Below are 15,865 nucleotides of genomic sequence, written 5' to 3' on the forward strand. Positions count from 1 at the left end.
GACCAGATTAGCATGTTTGTTGAAAAACAGCTTCATTGCTATGAGACTCTGTGATAAGAGGCCCCTTGGGCAGATGCCATTTGGTGGGAGAAGCAGGGTAGGCAGAAGAAGCCCCTCATGTTTACTGAGGCATAATTTTGAGTGTGCTTATCATGGTTTTGTATAACTAGGAAAGAAATAGAAGTTGTTGATAATATTTCTGAACAAAACTATTTTAATAGACTGAGAACTAAGGAGAGGTGTCTGGTATGGGGAAGGCGTGCAGGTTTGGGAAAACATAAAATTCTGGATCTGGATCCTGACTGCACTACTTGATAACCTTGTGAACCATAGCAAGTTTCCTTCTGAGACTACATTTTTTTTAAATCTATGAAATGGGAACCATAATATCTTTAGCATGGGTTACTATCAAATGGCATGACATGTAAAACAGAGTGCCTGTCATTATTTTGACTAAGTGTTGTGAAGATTAGGTTTTAATAATAAGTTCAGGACACAGAAGCTACAATCAAAGTGAAAAAAAATTATGTTTTTACATTCAGAATACAAAAAGGAGGTCTGGTCACCACTGGATTTCCCTTAGGAAAATATAAAATAACCTCAGTGTTGATGGCATTGCCTCTGGATGCGAACAAAAGTTAAAAGTGCTAAGAAGTATGCAGCCATTGACATCTGGCTGCTGTGACATTATTCTGCATGCATATATTTTCTCAAGTGATTTTTGTCTTGTTTCTGGTTAAACAATATTTTTCATCAGTTACATGGCTTTGCTCTCTTAAAGGAATATGAAACTCTAGCTATAGACAAGGATTTAGCTTGAAGATATTGCAACAGAGGCTGAAGCAGAACCTGATAGCAATATCTCTGCAAGTGGACAATAATAAAACTAGCTAATATTACTGAGTTCTTATTTTAATTGTTGGGAAATAGGCTTGGTTGTGGGTTACAGAGACACATTATCGTAAGGCTTAAACAAGAAAGAAATACTTTGCTCTCTAATTGAAAAGTCTTGGTTGGTCGGCAGTTTTGTGATATTGTTATGGTGGCTCCATTTTAGCATGGTTCTGGGCACCTTTTCTTTAGTTGCTCCATCATCTGGAGAGTCTAGTTTTTGATCCAAGATGGCTTACCTCTATGTTTTTTCATCTCAGCCTCTGGAAAGGATGAAGGATTCAAGGGAAAGGAAGGCCTTTTCCATTAGGGACATGACCCAGCGGTTCTCAACCTGTGGTTCGCGACCCTTTTGGCAGTCGAATGACCCTTTCACAGGGGTCGCCTAAGACCATCCTGCATATCAGATATTTACATTACGATTCATAACAGTAGCAACATTACAGTTATGAAGTAGCAACGAAAATAATTTTATGGTTGGGTCACAACATAAGGAACTGTATTTAAAGGGCCAGAAGGTTGAGAACCACTGACTTAGAGGCTGCCTAAATCATTTCTGATCACATCACATTAGCCAACATTTAGTCTCATGGCAAAATCTAAGGCACACTGGAAAATACTGAGTGGTGATGAACCTGGCTAGACATTCCACTAACAGAGAAGGGGAGAACAGATATCGGGAGACACATACCAGAATTGTCTAGTCCACAAATGCTATGTGTCAAGCTGTGCTTAACATTTTACTTAATGTTCACAAGTCTATGAGGTTGTAGCTATTATGACTTTCTTTACAGAGGGAATATTTTGAGTAAGAGGGGTTAGGTCTCCTTAAGTTAAGTAATTTTCTAAAAGTCTCTAAGTAAATATGTGGTAAGGCCAGGATTTTAACCCAGATCCTTTGACTTTAGAACCTGATGCTCTGAGCCACTAGTATACAGTCCTCACTTTTTTCATTCTCTCTTCTTAAGACTTGATGTGTTTTTCTAGATGAGCTTGAGGGTTGTTTAAAGACTTCAAGGAATCAAAAATACTTTTCTGTGGCTTCCTCTTCCAGGCAACAAATTGCTTCCATTCTAAAATTCCTATCTTATTTGGTGCAAAATAATGTTAAGTACAACTGGGACTAGATATGGTAATGAGAGAAAAATAATGACGCAGATGTGATGGGAATTTTAAGGAAAACAATTCCTGATTTGAAAGGAATGTGTCTATGCAAAGATAAAGCAAGTAATCTTTGTAATGCATTGAACATTTTTGATAATGGAATAGAAAAAAACAAATTTAGTATATCACCAGAATATAGAAATGAAGAGATTCTATCATTCAACTACAGTTGAGATAGTTCATCTTTTCAATATTTAAGATTTCAATTAAATATAAGTAACAAATTCACATGTTAATATAAATGTATCTGTGCAGCAACAAGGAAATGTAAAGAATAAACTGATACTTTAAAATGCAAGAGCATCCTGAGCTTATCTTTAATGAAGAATTGATATTAACTGAAATTAAATGTCTTCAATAGTTTTGTTTTTTTTTCTTTATAGTTTTCATCAGTTTTTAACCATTGTTTTTAGGCCATATTTATCTGTACTACTCTTTTCCATCCATCTCCCATACTCTTTACTTCTCTTTAGGCAATAAAAATAGGGGAATTTTATATTTTTCAGAATCAAAATAGTTTTGCTTACTGAACAAAGGTGTAGAAATGAGATTAAGGAAGTTGAAAAAAGCTTTGAAAATTCTTATCAAGTAATTGAGACCATCCTGTAGTTTCATCAGGCTTGCATTACTTTTTCAAAGTGGGATTTCAGTTTAAGTCAATTTGATTTTGAATTTATTCCTACTAATCTAACATTGTACATTTTTTATCTTCTCATTTTTTAATATACTTTTATTGATTTCAGAGAGAAAAGGAGAGGGAAAGAGAGATAGAAACATCAATGATGAGAGAGAATCGTTGTTTGGCTGCCTCCTGCATGCCCTCCACTGGGGATCAAGCTCGCAACCTGGGCATGTGCTCTTGACTGAAATCGAACCTGGGACCCTTCAGTCTGCAGGCTGACGTGCTGTCCACTGAGCCAGTTAGGGCTTTTCATTATTTTTTTTAAAAATACATATATTTTTGTTTATTCCAGAAAAGAAGGGAGAGGGAAAGAGAGATAGAAACATCAATGATGAAAGAGAATCATTGATCCACTGCCTTCTCCATGCCCCACACTGGGGATTGAGTCCACAACCCCGGCGTGTGTCCTGACCAGGAATCAAACCATGACCTCCTGGTTCATAGGTCGAAGCTCAACCACTAAACCACACCAGCTGGGGTCCTTCTCTTTTTAATAATGATGGCGTTATTTTGTAAAAGTCTTCTATAATTTGCAAAGCACACTACCATACTTTATTGCCTCTGGCCCTCACAAACACTCTCAGATGAAGATTGGAAGGGAATTATCTTCATTTTGAAGTTGAAGTAGCTGAGACCCAGAAAGGTTAAGTGGAATGCCCAGTGATACCCAATAATCAGCATGCCTGAGTTTCCTTCTCCCAGTCCCTCTCTTTCTCCTCTTGTTACTTTTTAGCTTTTACTTATGCTTTCTCTTATTCATTTAATTAAATGTTATCTATTATGTTCCAGCCACTGCTTATGTGCTGAACAAAACAAATATAGTCTTGCCCTCATAGAGGAGTTAGTGAGACAATTAAACCAGTTAAAAACAGCCAAATAAAGATATAATTTAAAAATTATGGACAGAAGCTCTCCCACTGCAGACACAGCTGACTCTCATAGCCAGTTAGCCTGGAGGTCAAATCACCCCCGGTATTGCTGAAAACAATCAAGGCTTAACTACAACAAGACTGCGCACAAAGACCACTTGGGGGTGCACCAAGAAAAGATAAAAAAAATGCGGAGACAAAGAAACAGGACTCAAATGTCAGAAATGGAAGATTTAGAGCTCAAAACCACACTTTTAAGGTCTCTCAAGAACTGTCTAGAAGCTGCCGATAAAATTAGTAAGGCCCTTGAAAAGACTGGTGAGACCGCCGATAAATGTAGTGAGATCCTCAAGAAATCTAATGAGACCCTCGATATTGTGATAAAGAACCAATTAGAAATTAAGCATACACTGACTGAAATAAAGAATATTGTACAGACACCCAACAGCAGACCAGAGGAGCGCAAGAATCAAGTCAAAGATTCGAAATGCAAAGGAGCAAAAAACACCCAACTGGAAAAGCAAAATGAAAAAAGAATCCGAAAATACGAAGATAGTGTAAGGAGACTCTGGGACAGCTTCAAGCGTACCAACATCAGAATTATAGGGGTGCCAGAAGATGAGAGAGAGCAAGATATTGAAAACCTATTTGAAAAAATAATGACAGAAAACTTCCCCCACCTGGTGAAAGAAATAGACTTACAGGTCCAGGAAGCGCAGAGAACCCCAAACAAAAGGAATCCAAAGAGGACCACACCAAGACACATCATAATTAAAATGCCAAGAGCAAAAGACAAAGAGAAAATCCTAAAAGCAGCAAGAGAAAGAAACTCAGTTACCTACAAGGGAATACCCATACGACTGTCAGCTGATTTCTCAACAGAAACTTTGCAGGCCAGAAGGGAATGCCAAGAAATATTCAAAGTGATGAATACCAAGAACCTACAACCAAGATAACTTTATCCAGCAAAGCTATCATTCAGAACTGAAGGTCAGATAAAGATCTTCACAGATAAGGGAAGGCTAAAGGAGTTCATCACCACTAAACCAGTATTATATGAAATGCTGAAAGGTATCCTTTAAGAAGAGGAAGAAGAATCAAGTGAACAAATAATCTGGTGATCATAATAGAATCAGGGACATAGAAAGGGAATGGACTGACTATTTTTTGGGGGGATAGGGGTGTGGGAGATGCGGGAAGAGACTGGACAAAAATCGTGCACCTATGGATGAAGACAGTGGGTGGGGAGTGAGGGCAGAGGGTGGGACGGGAACTTGGAGGAGGAGAGTTATGGGGGGAAAAAAGAGGAAAAAATGTAATAATCTGAACAATAAAGATTTAATTAAAAAAATAAAAAAATAAAAATTATGGTATGTGCTGTGAAGAAAAAGAACACATTTCTATGAGCGAGAATAAGATGGGAATCTGCTATAAATTTGGCTGTCAGAAAAAGCATCACTGGGGAAGCAACAGTAAAGCTGAAGTTAAAAGGATATATGTGAGCCAACCAGATGAAGGACTACACTATATGTTTATCAGGATAGGCTAAATTATGCTGCAATAACAGCCTCAAATTCTTAGTGGCTTGAAACAATGAAAGTTTTCTCATCCTATACATCCAAAACTGGATGGCTGGAGACTATAGTTCATGGCATCCTCAAACCAGGACCCAGATTTACAGAGCAGACACTATTTGGGACATTGCCACTTTCCAAGCCAAGAGGAGGGTTTATGGAAAACCAAGCATTCACTTTTTGCAGTTTTTAACTGGAAGGAATCCCATGCCACATTTTCTGGATCAATGCCAGTCACAATACCACATCTAATGTCAAGACGGTAGGGATGTGCAGTCCAACTTGTTCTACATTCTTAGCCTTCCTTGCAGCTAGTGGTGGTGATGTGACACTGTCTGGTCAAGGAAACCTAAGGGGAAATCTGATGGGAGAACTTTTGAGTTAATTTTTGCTTTTCTGTTAAGAGACAGGTTCATGTTATACACCTTCCTCCTTATTCCTGCCTTTAAAGTGGATGCTGTGCTGGTGCTGTTTGGGCATTTTGCTTAAGAATGATAAATCACACGTTGGAGATAAGAGACTATCAGGATGATAGTACTGCTGTCTAAGATTGCTAGCTTTTTTCTACCCATTTTGATCACTTTGTTTCTTTATTGTTGTTGCATGAATTGTTATAGATTTTGAAAGGGCAATGTTTTACTAGTATTTCTCCTGTGCCCTGAAGTGCTTCTCTAAATAATATAGTTGTGGTCTTAAATGAGAATGCATTCTTTTCTTTAAAGCTTGTAGCTTTTATAAGTTTTCAAAAGTAAATCATATGGATTTACTTTTCTTACACTTAATTTCATGAGCAGTTGCTCATGGGGAAAAAAGACATAAAGGTACTTTCTAAGCTCTAAATTAGGGATTAAGAAAGCATCTACTATAGGTTGTCATTTGTGTTTAGATAGGAGAAGAATGTTCTGTATAGCTGCCTGTTGCAGCATATGAATCATCTTGCATTATTTGTCCTTTACTTGAATGATATGGAGGATAATTGGAATCCTTAGTAGATATCTTGTTTGACTTATTTTTCTCTCTGAATATCAGAATGCCTAGTACATAATAGGCACCTAATAAATGTTCATTGGATAAATGAGACAATCAAAGGTTTTGGAACTCTTACTCTTCACTTTTATAATTCCCCATTTATGAATCTCTCATTAGGCTAGGCATTAAAATACCTGGTTTCTGGTTTTATATATATTGCTTATAATCTTTAACATGAGCCTCATAATACATTACAAGTTAGTTTGAAGGCCCCAAAGAAATAATAAATATTCTTAAACATTTAAGTACCTTATAATTTAGCACAGAACTGGGTCCTGAGCAGTATATACAAGAAACTGAAGTAATTATTCCCGCCTTTGGGGAGATGCTAGTATTGTTGGGTATAATGAAGCACAGTTCCACAAATGTAAAAGGAAAAAGTATGAGATGTGTGGGATGAATCTGGGAGTATTTTCTTCTAGAACATACAAATGTTATGGTGAAGAGGGGATTAGATATGGATAACATAAAGGAATGATATGTCTGTGAAGCATTTAAGTGAAATTAATCTGTCATCTGTTTTCCAAATTTGGCAATACATAGAATAAATAAGGAAACTTTTAAAAATACCATTGCCCTAACCCAGTGGTTCTCAACCTTCCTAATGCCACGACCCTTTAATGAAGTTCCTCATGTTCTGGTGACCCCTAATTTTATTGTTACAAATTGAACATAATTAAAGCATAGTGATTAATCACAAAAACAATATGTAATTATATATGTGTTTTCCGATGGCCTGAGGCGACCCCTGTGAATGGGTCATTCGACCCCCAAAGGGGTTGCGACCCACAGGTTGAGAACCGCTGCCCTAACCGGTTTGGCTCATTGGGTAGAGCGTCGGCCTGCAGACTGAAGGGTCCCAGGTTCGATTCTGGTCAGGGGCATGTACCTTGGTTGTGGGCACATCCCCAGTAGGAGGTGTGCAGGAGGCAGCTGATTGATGTTTCTCTCTCTTCAATGTTTCTATCGCTCTATCCCTCTCCTTTCCTCTCTGTAAAAAAAATCAATAAAATATATGTTAAAAAATAAAAATAAAAATATCATTGCATAGACCACATCATAAACCAATTATATGATAGTCGGGGGGTGAGGCTCAGGAATCAGTATAATTTTTTAAAATCTTCCCAGGTGATTCCAGTGCATAGCCAAATTCGATAACAAATGTTCTAAAGTTGTGCTTCTGAAACTTTATTCATTTGGAGATTTTGTGAAATGCAGAATCTGATCCAGTAGGTATGAGGTGGGGCCTGAGATTCTCCATTCCTAACAAACTCCCAGATGATGCTGACACTCCCAGAACAAGGACCACACGTTGACATGTTGAATAGTTATCTTATAAATTGTATATAAGTATACATGTCAGGTAATAAAAAAAAATGGACATGAAAATAGCATTTATTTAGTACCTATATGCCAGGAACTGTGCTGGTAACTTTATATATTATACTATTTAATCTTTTTTGTTGTTGTTAATGCCCACCCAAGAATATTTTTTCCATTGATTTTTTTAGAGAGAATAGAAAGAAGGGATAGGAGAGAAACATCGATGTGAAAGAGACACATCAATTGGCTGACTCTCACTCATGCCCCAACTAGGGCTGGGGGGCCGAACCTGCAACCTAGGTATGTGCCCTTGACTGGGAATCGAACCTGCAGTCCTTGGGTCCCTGGGCTGATACTCTAACCATTTAGCCAAGCAAGCCAAAGCTATGTCATTTAATCTTTTTTTAAATTTCTTTATTGATTAAGGTATTACATATGTGTCCTTATCCCCCCATTACCCCCTGACCCCCCCATTTATGCCCTCACCCCCCTATATGTCATTTAACCTTAAAAACAGAAAATAATAGCCTGACCAGTATTGATCAATGGTTGAATGTTGACCTATGAAGCAGTAGGTCACAGTTTGATTCCCAGTCAGGGCACGTGCCTGGGTTGTAGGCTTGATATCCAGCAGGAGGCAGTCAATCAAAGATTCTCCCTCATCATTGATCTTTCTATCTCACTATCCCTCTCCCTTCATGTCTCTGAAATCAACAAAAGTATATTTTAAAACTATTTTATAAAACAGAAAATAATATAATAAGAATAAGAATGTTATTGCCCCCATTTTAAAAATGAAGCTCCACAGGTTGAGTGGGTAAATAGTTTTCTAAGGTTGGACAGCTAATTCATGATGCAACTTGAATTCACACTCTGACAGAAAAGCCCATAGGTTAAGGGACATTTTTGGATACCCTCATATGATAAGAAGAAGCATTTAGATCTGAAATAGTAGGTAATGTCTTTATAGCAATCTCTTCATTGGATCACCTAAGGAAAGTTCCCATGTTGCCAAGCTTGATTTCACACTCTTCCTCCATGTAGTATATCTAGGCAAGTAAAGAACATGATATTATGCATGTCTCTAGGCTAGGGTTGTGCTTCAATATTATGGTATCAAAGATCTTAGAGAAGTTAGAGTAGAATGTGAATAAATACTAATTTCAAAGTAGTAGTGCTCAAGAAGGATGTCAAAATTCAAAAGTAAAACACAAACATGTTTTTCAACTATTGATGTCAAAAAATTGTTGACTCTAGAGCAGCGGTTCTCAACCTGTGGGTCGCGACCCCTTTGGGGGTCGAACGACCCTATCACAGGGGTCGCCTAAGACCATCGGAAAACACATATATAATTACATATTGTTTTTGTGATTAATCACTATGCTTTAGTTATGTTCAATTTGTAACAATGAAATTGGGGATCACCACACATGAACATTAGGAAGGTTGAAAACCACTGCTCTAGAGGAAGAAATTGTGTTTTCTGAAATTATTTGGCTCTGACTCATTGGTTCTTTTAAATGTTATTCCAAATGAAAATAATCCTTAAATATAGCGTAGCTACTCTCTTTGTTTGTTTTTTAAAGTTATTTTCCCCTTCTCCTTCCAGGAAGCTGAAAAACGAACTCTTAGAAGCAAAACATAGAAGTGGGAAGATTCAACAAGAGACCAGCAGAGTCTGTGTTTACTGTCAGAGAAACCTGGGCTTAATATTTGACCGGGGAAACCCATGCCAGGCCTGCTCACTGAGGGTGTGCAGTGAGTGTCGGGTCTTAGACCTTGATGGCAGCTGGAAGTGCACTATCTGTGCCAAAGTCGCGTGAGTTTCTTGATTTTGCTTGGAAAACCAGATTTGAAGACTGAAGGGATTGGAGTGAGAAAAGCAAGAAAGAAAAAGAGTATTTAAAATTTTTGGATAGAATGTGGAATTATAAGTATAGCCCAATCATGGGTTCAGCAAGGCTTTGGCAGTGGAGAGAAAGAGAGAGAGAGAGAGAGAGAGAGAGAGAGAGAGAGAGAGAGAGAGAGAGAAGAATAGATAAACAGAGACAGATACAGAGTCAGAGAGAACAGTATTTTTATTTTTTTAACACTATAACATATAGTAAAATTAGAAGCCTGACGGAATGATGTCTCTTCCTGCATTTGAAAGCCACACAGGATTTTTCTTCTATTAGAGCCCCACTTGGCTCTATGTGGCTTCTCAGAAGACATGGACAGTTACCCTGAGACATTTAGGGTAACTGTCAAGATAAATACGAAATTTCCAGGCTGCTGTCTCCACATCAGCTGAGATACAAAACTAGAGTAGCTGCTGAATTTTTGCCAACCTAATTCTTGAGAAAGGGCGAAGGGAGAGAACCTTCCCATTCACCTCTGCGTCAGCCTATTGGAGTAAAATGGTCAAAGGATTCTCTAAGCCAACCTGGGTACAAGTCAAGAATCATTGTTTTCTAAGATTAATTAAACTGGAGTCTAAGCCTGATTGGTCACTACTAATCCTGGATGCTACTAACGCCATCCTTTTGAAAAGTCTCTCCCTGGACCAACCAATATATTTTCTCCCCCCAAAGTCACTTCATCTCTACTCTGGGAGGTGCCTAATAATCTTATCTCAAGGCAACTCCATGCTGATCTGTTTCCTGTGGTTGAGGTGTGGGAGGGTGCTGAAATCACTTCAGATTTGTTTGGTTTGGTTTAGTTTAGTTAAGTTTATCTTTTCCCCTCACTAACACATTTTCTTATAGGTGTTAAGAGGTTAATTTTAGGAGGAAAGTGAATAGTTTAGTAGTAAGAGTGAGTGACCTTCCATTTTCAGCCACTCTGAATAAAGGCTAGTGTGTTCCATTGAGGATTCCTATATTCCTCACCCGAGGATATTTTTCCATTGATTTTCAGAGAGAGTGGAAGAGAGAGGAAAGACAGAGAGAAATATTGATGTGAGAGAAACATTTGTGAACTGTTTTGCTTTTTATCTAACACATATTTTTAATGCCACATTGCATATTTGTTTTAAAATTATTGAATTCTGCCATGTTCTTTCTTTCCTTTTCTTTTTTGGATTTAATTTATTCCTCATTATCATTTTTTTACACAGATGCTTAAATACTTAGTTTTTCAGCCTTTGTTCTTTTCTAAAATATGCATTTAAGGATTGAATTATCTTACTTTCACTGTTTAGTTGCACTTTACACATTTTAATATAAATTTTTATGATATAGATTGAATTCTAGTTTCTAATTTCTATTGTGATTTTTTTCTTTGATCATAAGTTATTTATAATTATCTTCCTTAATATCAGATTTCATGGGGAATTTATGTATTTTTTTCTTAAGCTTTTAAAAAAATATATTTTCATTTATTTCAGAGAGGAAGGGAGAGGGACAGAGAGATAGAAACATCAACAATGAGAGAGAATCATTGATTGGCTATATTCTGCAGGCTCCACATGTAGGATTGAGCCCACAACCCAGGCATATGCCCTGAGGGGGAATTGAAGTGACCTCCTGGTTCATAGGTCGACGCTCAATCACTGAGCCATGCCAGCTGGGTGGTATCTGTTTTTTATATTGAATTCTTACTTAAATCTAGGGTAGTAAGAGAATATACTTTTATGAGGTTAGTCTTTGAAATTCTGCCCAGCAATTGGTTGATTTTGTTAAATGTTTCTTAGATCTTTGAAAATAATGCATTCTGCAGTTATTGATTTGAATGTCATAAATAACTCTATTAAATGCTTGTTAACCATATTGTCAAAATCTTCTATATCCTTACTAATTTTTTTTTTTACATACTAGAGGCCTAGTGCATGAAACTTGTGCATGGGTAGGGTCCTTAGGCCTGACCAGCAATCAGAATCAGCCAGGGCCTTCCTTTCCCTGGCTGCCAGCTGCTGGCTGGGACTTCCTTCGTTCCAAGCTGCCCCCTAGTGGTCAGTGCATGTCATAGTGAGTGGTTGAACTCCCAGTCGGTTGAACTCCCAAGGGGACAATTTGCATATTAGCCTTTTATTTTTTTAATATATTTTTTATTGCTAAAAGTATTACAAAGAGTATTACATATGTCTAGTTCTATCCACGCTGTTGCAAATGGTAAGAGGTCCTTCTTTTTTACAGCAGCATAGTATTCCATCGTGTAGATGTACCACAGTTTTCTAATCCATTCATCTACAGATGGGCACTTAGGCTGTTTCCAAATCTTAGCTAAGGTGAATTGTGCTGCTATGAATATAGGGGTGCATATATCCTTTCTGATTGGTGTTTCTGGTTTCCTGGGATATATTCCTAGAAGTGGGATCATAGGGTCAAATGGGAGTTCCATTTTTAGTTTTTTGAGGAAACTCCATACTGTCTTCCATAGTGGCTGCACCAGACTGCATTCCCACCAGCAGTGCACAAGTGTTCCTTTTTCTCCACATCCTCTCCAGCACTTGTCGTTTGTTGATTTGTTGATGATAGCCAGTCTGACAGGTGTGAGATGGTACCTCATTGTTGTTTTGATTTGCATCTCTCGGATGATTAGCGACTTTGAGCATGTTTTTATATGTCTCTTGGCTTTCTGAATGTCCTCTTTTAAAAGGTGTCTATTTAGATACTTTGCCCATTTTTTGATTGGATTGTTTATCTTCCTTTTGTTGAGTTGTATGAGTTCCCTATCAATGTTGGAGGTTAAACCCTTATCAGTGATAGCATTGGCAAATATGTTCTCCCATGTAGTGGGCTTTCTTGTTGTTTTGTTCATGGTTTCTTTTGCTGTGCAGAAACTTTTTATTTTGATGTAGTCCCATTTGTTTATTTTCTCTTTAGTTTCCAATGCCCTAGGATCTGTATCGGTGAAGAAATTGCTTCAGCATATGTCTGAGATTTTGTTGCCTTTGGATTCTTCTAGTATTTGTATGGTTTCCCGTCGTATATTTAAGTCCTTTATCCATTTTGAGTTTATTTTTGTGTATGGTGTAAGTTGGTGGTCTAGTTTCATTTTCTTGCATGTATATGTCCAATTTTCCCAACACCATTTATTGAAGAGACTATCTTGACTCCATTGTATGTTCTTGCCTTCTTTGTCAAATATTAATTGAGCGTATTGGTTGGGGCTGATTTCTGGGCTCTCTATTCTATTCCATTGATCTATGTCTGCTCTTGTGCCAGTACCAGGAAGTTTTGAGAACAGTGGCTTTGTAATACATCTTGATATCTGGTATTGAGATCCCACCTACTTTGTTCTTTCTCAGGATTGCTGCAGGTAATCAGGGTCGTTTTTTATTCCAGATGAATTTTTGGAGAGTAGGTTCTAGGTCTGTGAAATATGCCATTGGTGTTTTAATGGGAAGTGCGTTGAATTTATACATTGCTTTGGGTAGTATGGACATTTTAATGATGTTGATTCTACCAATCCAAGAATATGGTATGTTCTACCATTTGTTTATGTCTTTCTCTATCTCTTTTTTCAACGTCCTGTAGTTTTCTGAGTAGAGGTCTTTAACCTCTTTAGTTAAGTTTATTCCTAGGTAGCTTAATTTTTTTGGTGTGATGGTAAATAGGATTGCTTTTTTAGTCTCTCTTTCTGCAAGTTCACTATTGGTGTATAGAAATGCCTCAGATTTCTTGGGGTTAATTTTGTATCCTGCTACATTGCCAAATTCATGTATTAAGTCTAGTAGCTTTTTGATGGAGTCTCTAGGGTTTTGTATGTATACTATCATGTGATCTGCAAATAAGGACAGTTTTACTTCTGCTTTTCCAATTTGGATGCCATTTATTTATTCTTCTTGCCTAATTCCAGTGGCTAATACTTCCAGTATTATGTTGAACAGGAGTGGTGAGAGTGGGCATCCCTGTCTTGTTCCTGTTCTTAGGGGAAATGGTGTTAGTTGTTGTCCATTGAGTATGATGTTCGCTGTGGGTTTGTCATAAATGGCTTTTATTATGTTGAGGTATGATCCTTCAATTCCCACCTTGCTGAGAGTTTTTACCAAAAGTGGGTGTTGAATTTTGTCAAATGCTTTTTCTTCATCAATTGATATGACTATGCGGTTTTTTTCTTTCAATTTGTTTATGTGATGTATCACATTTATTGATTTGCAGATGTTGTATCCATCCTTGCATCCCTGGGGTAAATCCTACTTGGTCGTGGTGTATGATCTTTCTGATGTAATGCTGGATCCGATTTGCTAAGATTTTGTTGAGGATTTTGGCATCTATGTTCATGATGGATATTGGCCTGTAATTCTCTTACATTGTGTTGTCTTTACCTGGTTTTGGTATTAGGGTGATGCTGGCTTCATAGAATGAGCTTGGAAGTGTTCCTTCCTCTTGAATTTTTTGTAGTAGTCTGAGGAGGATAGGTTTTAGCTGTTCCTTGAATGTTTGGTAAAACTCCCCTGTGAAGCCGTCTGGTCCTGGGCTTTTGTTTTCCGGAAGGTTTTTGATGACTGCTTCAATTTCTTCCATTGTTATTGGCCTTTTGAGATTTTTAGATTCTTCCTGATTGAGTTTTGGAATGCTGTATTTTTCTCGGAATATGTCCATTTCCTCCAGGTTGTCTAGTTTTTTGGAGTAGAGTTGTCCACAGTATTTTTTTAACAATCATTTGTATTTCTGTGGGATCTGTTGTTATTTCGCCTCTATCATTTCTGATTTTGTTTATTTGGGTCCTCTCTCTTTGCTTCTTGGTGAGCCTGGCTAGAGGTTTGTATATCTTGTCTATCCTTTCAAAGAACCAGCTCTTGGTTTCATTGATTTTCTGTATTGTTTTATTGGTCTCTATGTCATTTATTTCTGCTCTAATCTTTATTATCTCCTTTCTTCTGCTCACTCTGGGCTTTTCTTGTTGCTCTCTTTCTAATTCTTTGAGCTGTAGATTTAGATGATTTACTACCATTTTTTCTTGTTTGTTGAGATAGGCTTGTAGAGCTATAAACTTCCCTCTCACGAATGCTTTCATTGTGTCCCAAAGGTTTTGGATTGTTGTGTTTTCATTGTCATTAGTTTCCAGGATGTTTTTAATTTCTTCTTTGATCTCATTGGTAACCCAATCAATATATAGTAACATGCTATTCAGATTCAAAGTGTTTGAGTATTTTGGGTTGTTTTTATTGTAGTTTATTTCTAATATTATGCCCTTGTGGTCTGAGAAGATGCTTGGTATGGTTTCAATCTTCTTGAATTTGGGGAGACTTTGTTTGTGACCCAACATGTGGTCTATTTTTCAAGATATCCCATGAGCTCTTGAGAAGAACGTATATTTTGTGGCTTTGGGGTGAAGTGTTCTGAAGATGTTGATTAAGTCCATCTGATCTAGTGAGTCATTTAGGATTGCTGTTTCTTTGCTGAGTTTTTGTCTAGCGGATTTATCCAGTGATGTCAGTGGTGTATTAAAGTCCCCTACTATGATGTATTCTTATATCTCTCCCCTGATATCTTCCAAGAGTTTTCTTATGTATGTGGGTGCTCCTGCATTGGGTGCATATATGTTTGTCAGGGTTATATCCTCTTGTTGCATTGATCCCTTTAGTATTATGAAGTGGCCTTCCTTATCTCTTGTTATGGCCTTCACTTTGAGGTCTATTTTGTCTGATATAAGTATTGCTACCCCAGCTTTCTTTTTCCTTTCCATTTGCCTGAAAGATATTTTTCCATCCCTTCACTTTCAGTCTGTGCGAGTCCCTTCTAATAAGGTGGGTCTCTTGTAGACACCAAATATATGGGTCATGTTTTTTTATCCATTCAGCCATTCGATGTCTTTTGATTGGACCATTTAGTCCATTTACGTTTAAAGTTATTATTGAAAGGTACTTGTTTGTAGCCATTTCTATTTTTTTTGTGTGGCTCTTTTCTTTCCGGGCTTTTTATTTCTTCTCTTTACACTGTCCCTTTAGCATTTCTTGCATTGCTGGCTTGGTGGTGCTAAACTCCCTTAGCCTTTTTTTGTCTGTGAAACTTCTTATTTCCCCTTCAATTTTGAATGATAGCCTTGCTGGATAGAGTATTCTTGGATTCTGTCCTTTGCTTTGCATCACTTTTTAAATTTCCGTCCATTCTTTTCTGGCCTGATGTGTTTCTGCTGAGAAATCATTTGATAATCTGATGGGGGATCCTTTGTAGGTAACTCTCCGTTTCTCTCTTGCTGGCTTTAATATTCTCTCTTTGTCTTGTACATTTGCCATCGTTATTATGATGTGTCTTGGTGTGGGTCTTTTGGGGTTCATCTTGCCTGGGACTCTCTGTACTTGTGTAACTTTTTTCTTCCCCATATCTGGGAAGTTTTCTGACATTATTTCTTCAAATAGATTTTCTAATCCTTGCTGCTCTTCTTGTCCTTCTTGCAGCCCTGTT

At 37.5% G+C, this 15,865-nt stretch overlaps 1 protein-coding gene across 1 annotated transcript in view; it reads left to right on the top strand.

Moving 5' to 3' along the window:
• The window catches only part of SYTL5 (synaptotagmin like 5), a 334,838-nt gene that overhangs the window by 115,131 nt on the left and 203,842 nt on the right, over positions 1-15,865 (top strand). Inside the window, 1 exon segment of the mRNA XM_081081271.1 lies at positions 9,142-9,351. Coding sequence (XP_080937397.1) covers positions 9,142-9,351 — 210 coding nt within the window.

This window comes from Myotis nattereri, assembly GCF_964212035.1.
Source record: "Myotis nattereri genome assembly, chromosome: X".
Classification (NCBI taxonomy): Eukaryota; Metazoa; Chordata; class Mammalia; order Chiroptera; family Vespertilionidae; genus Myotis; species Myotis nattereri.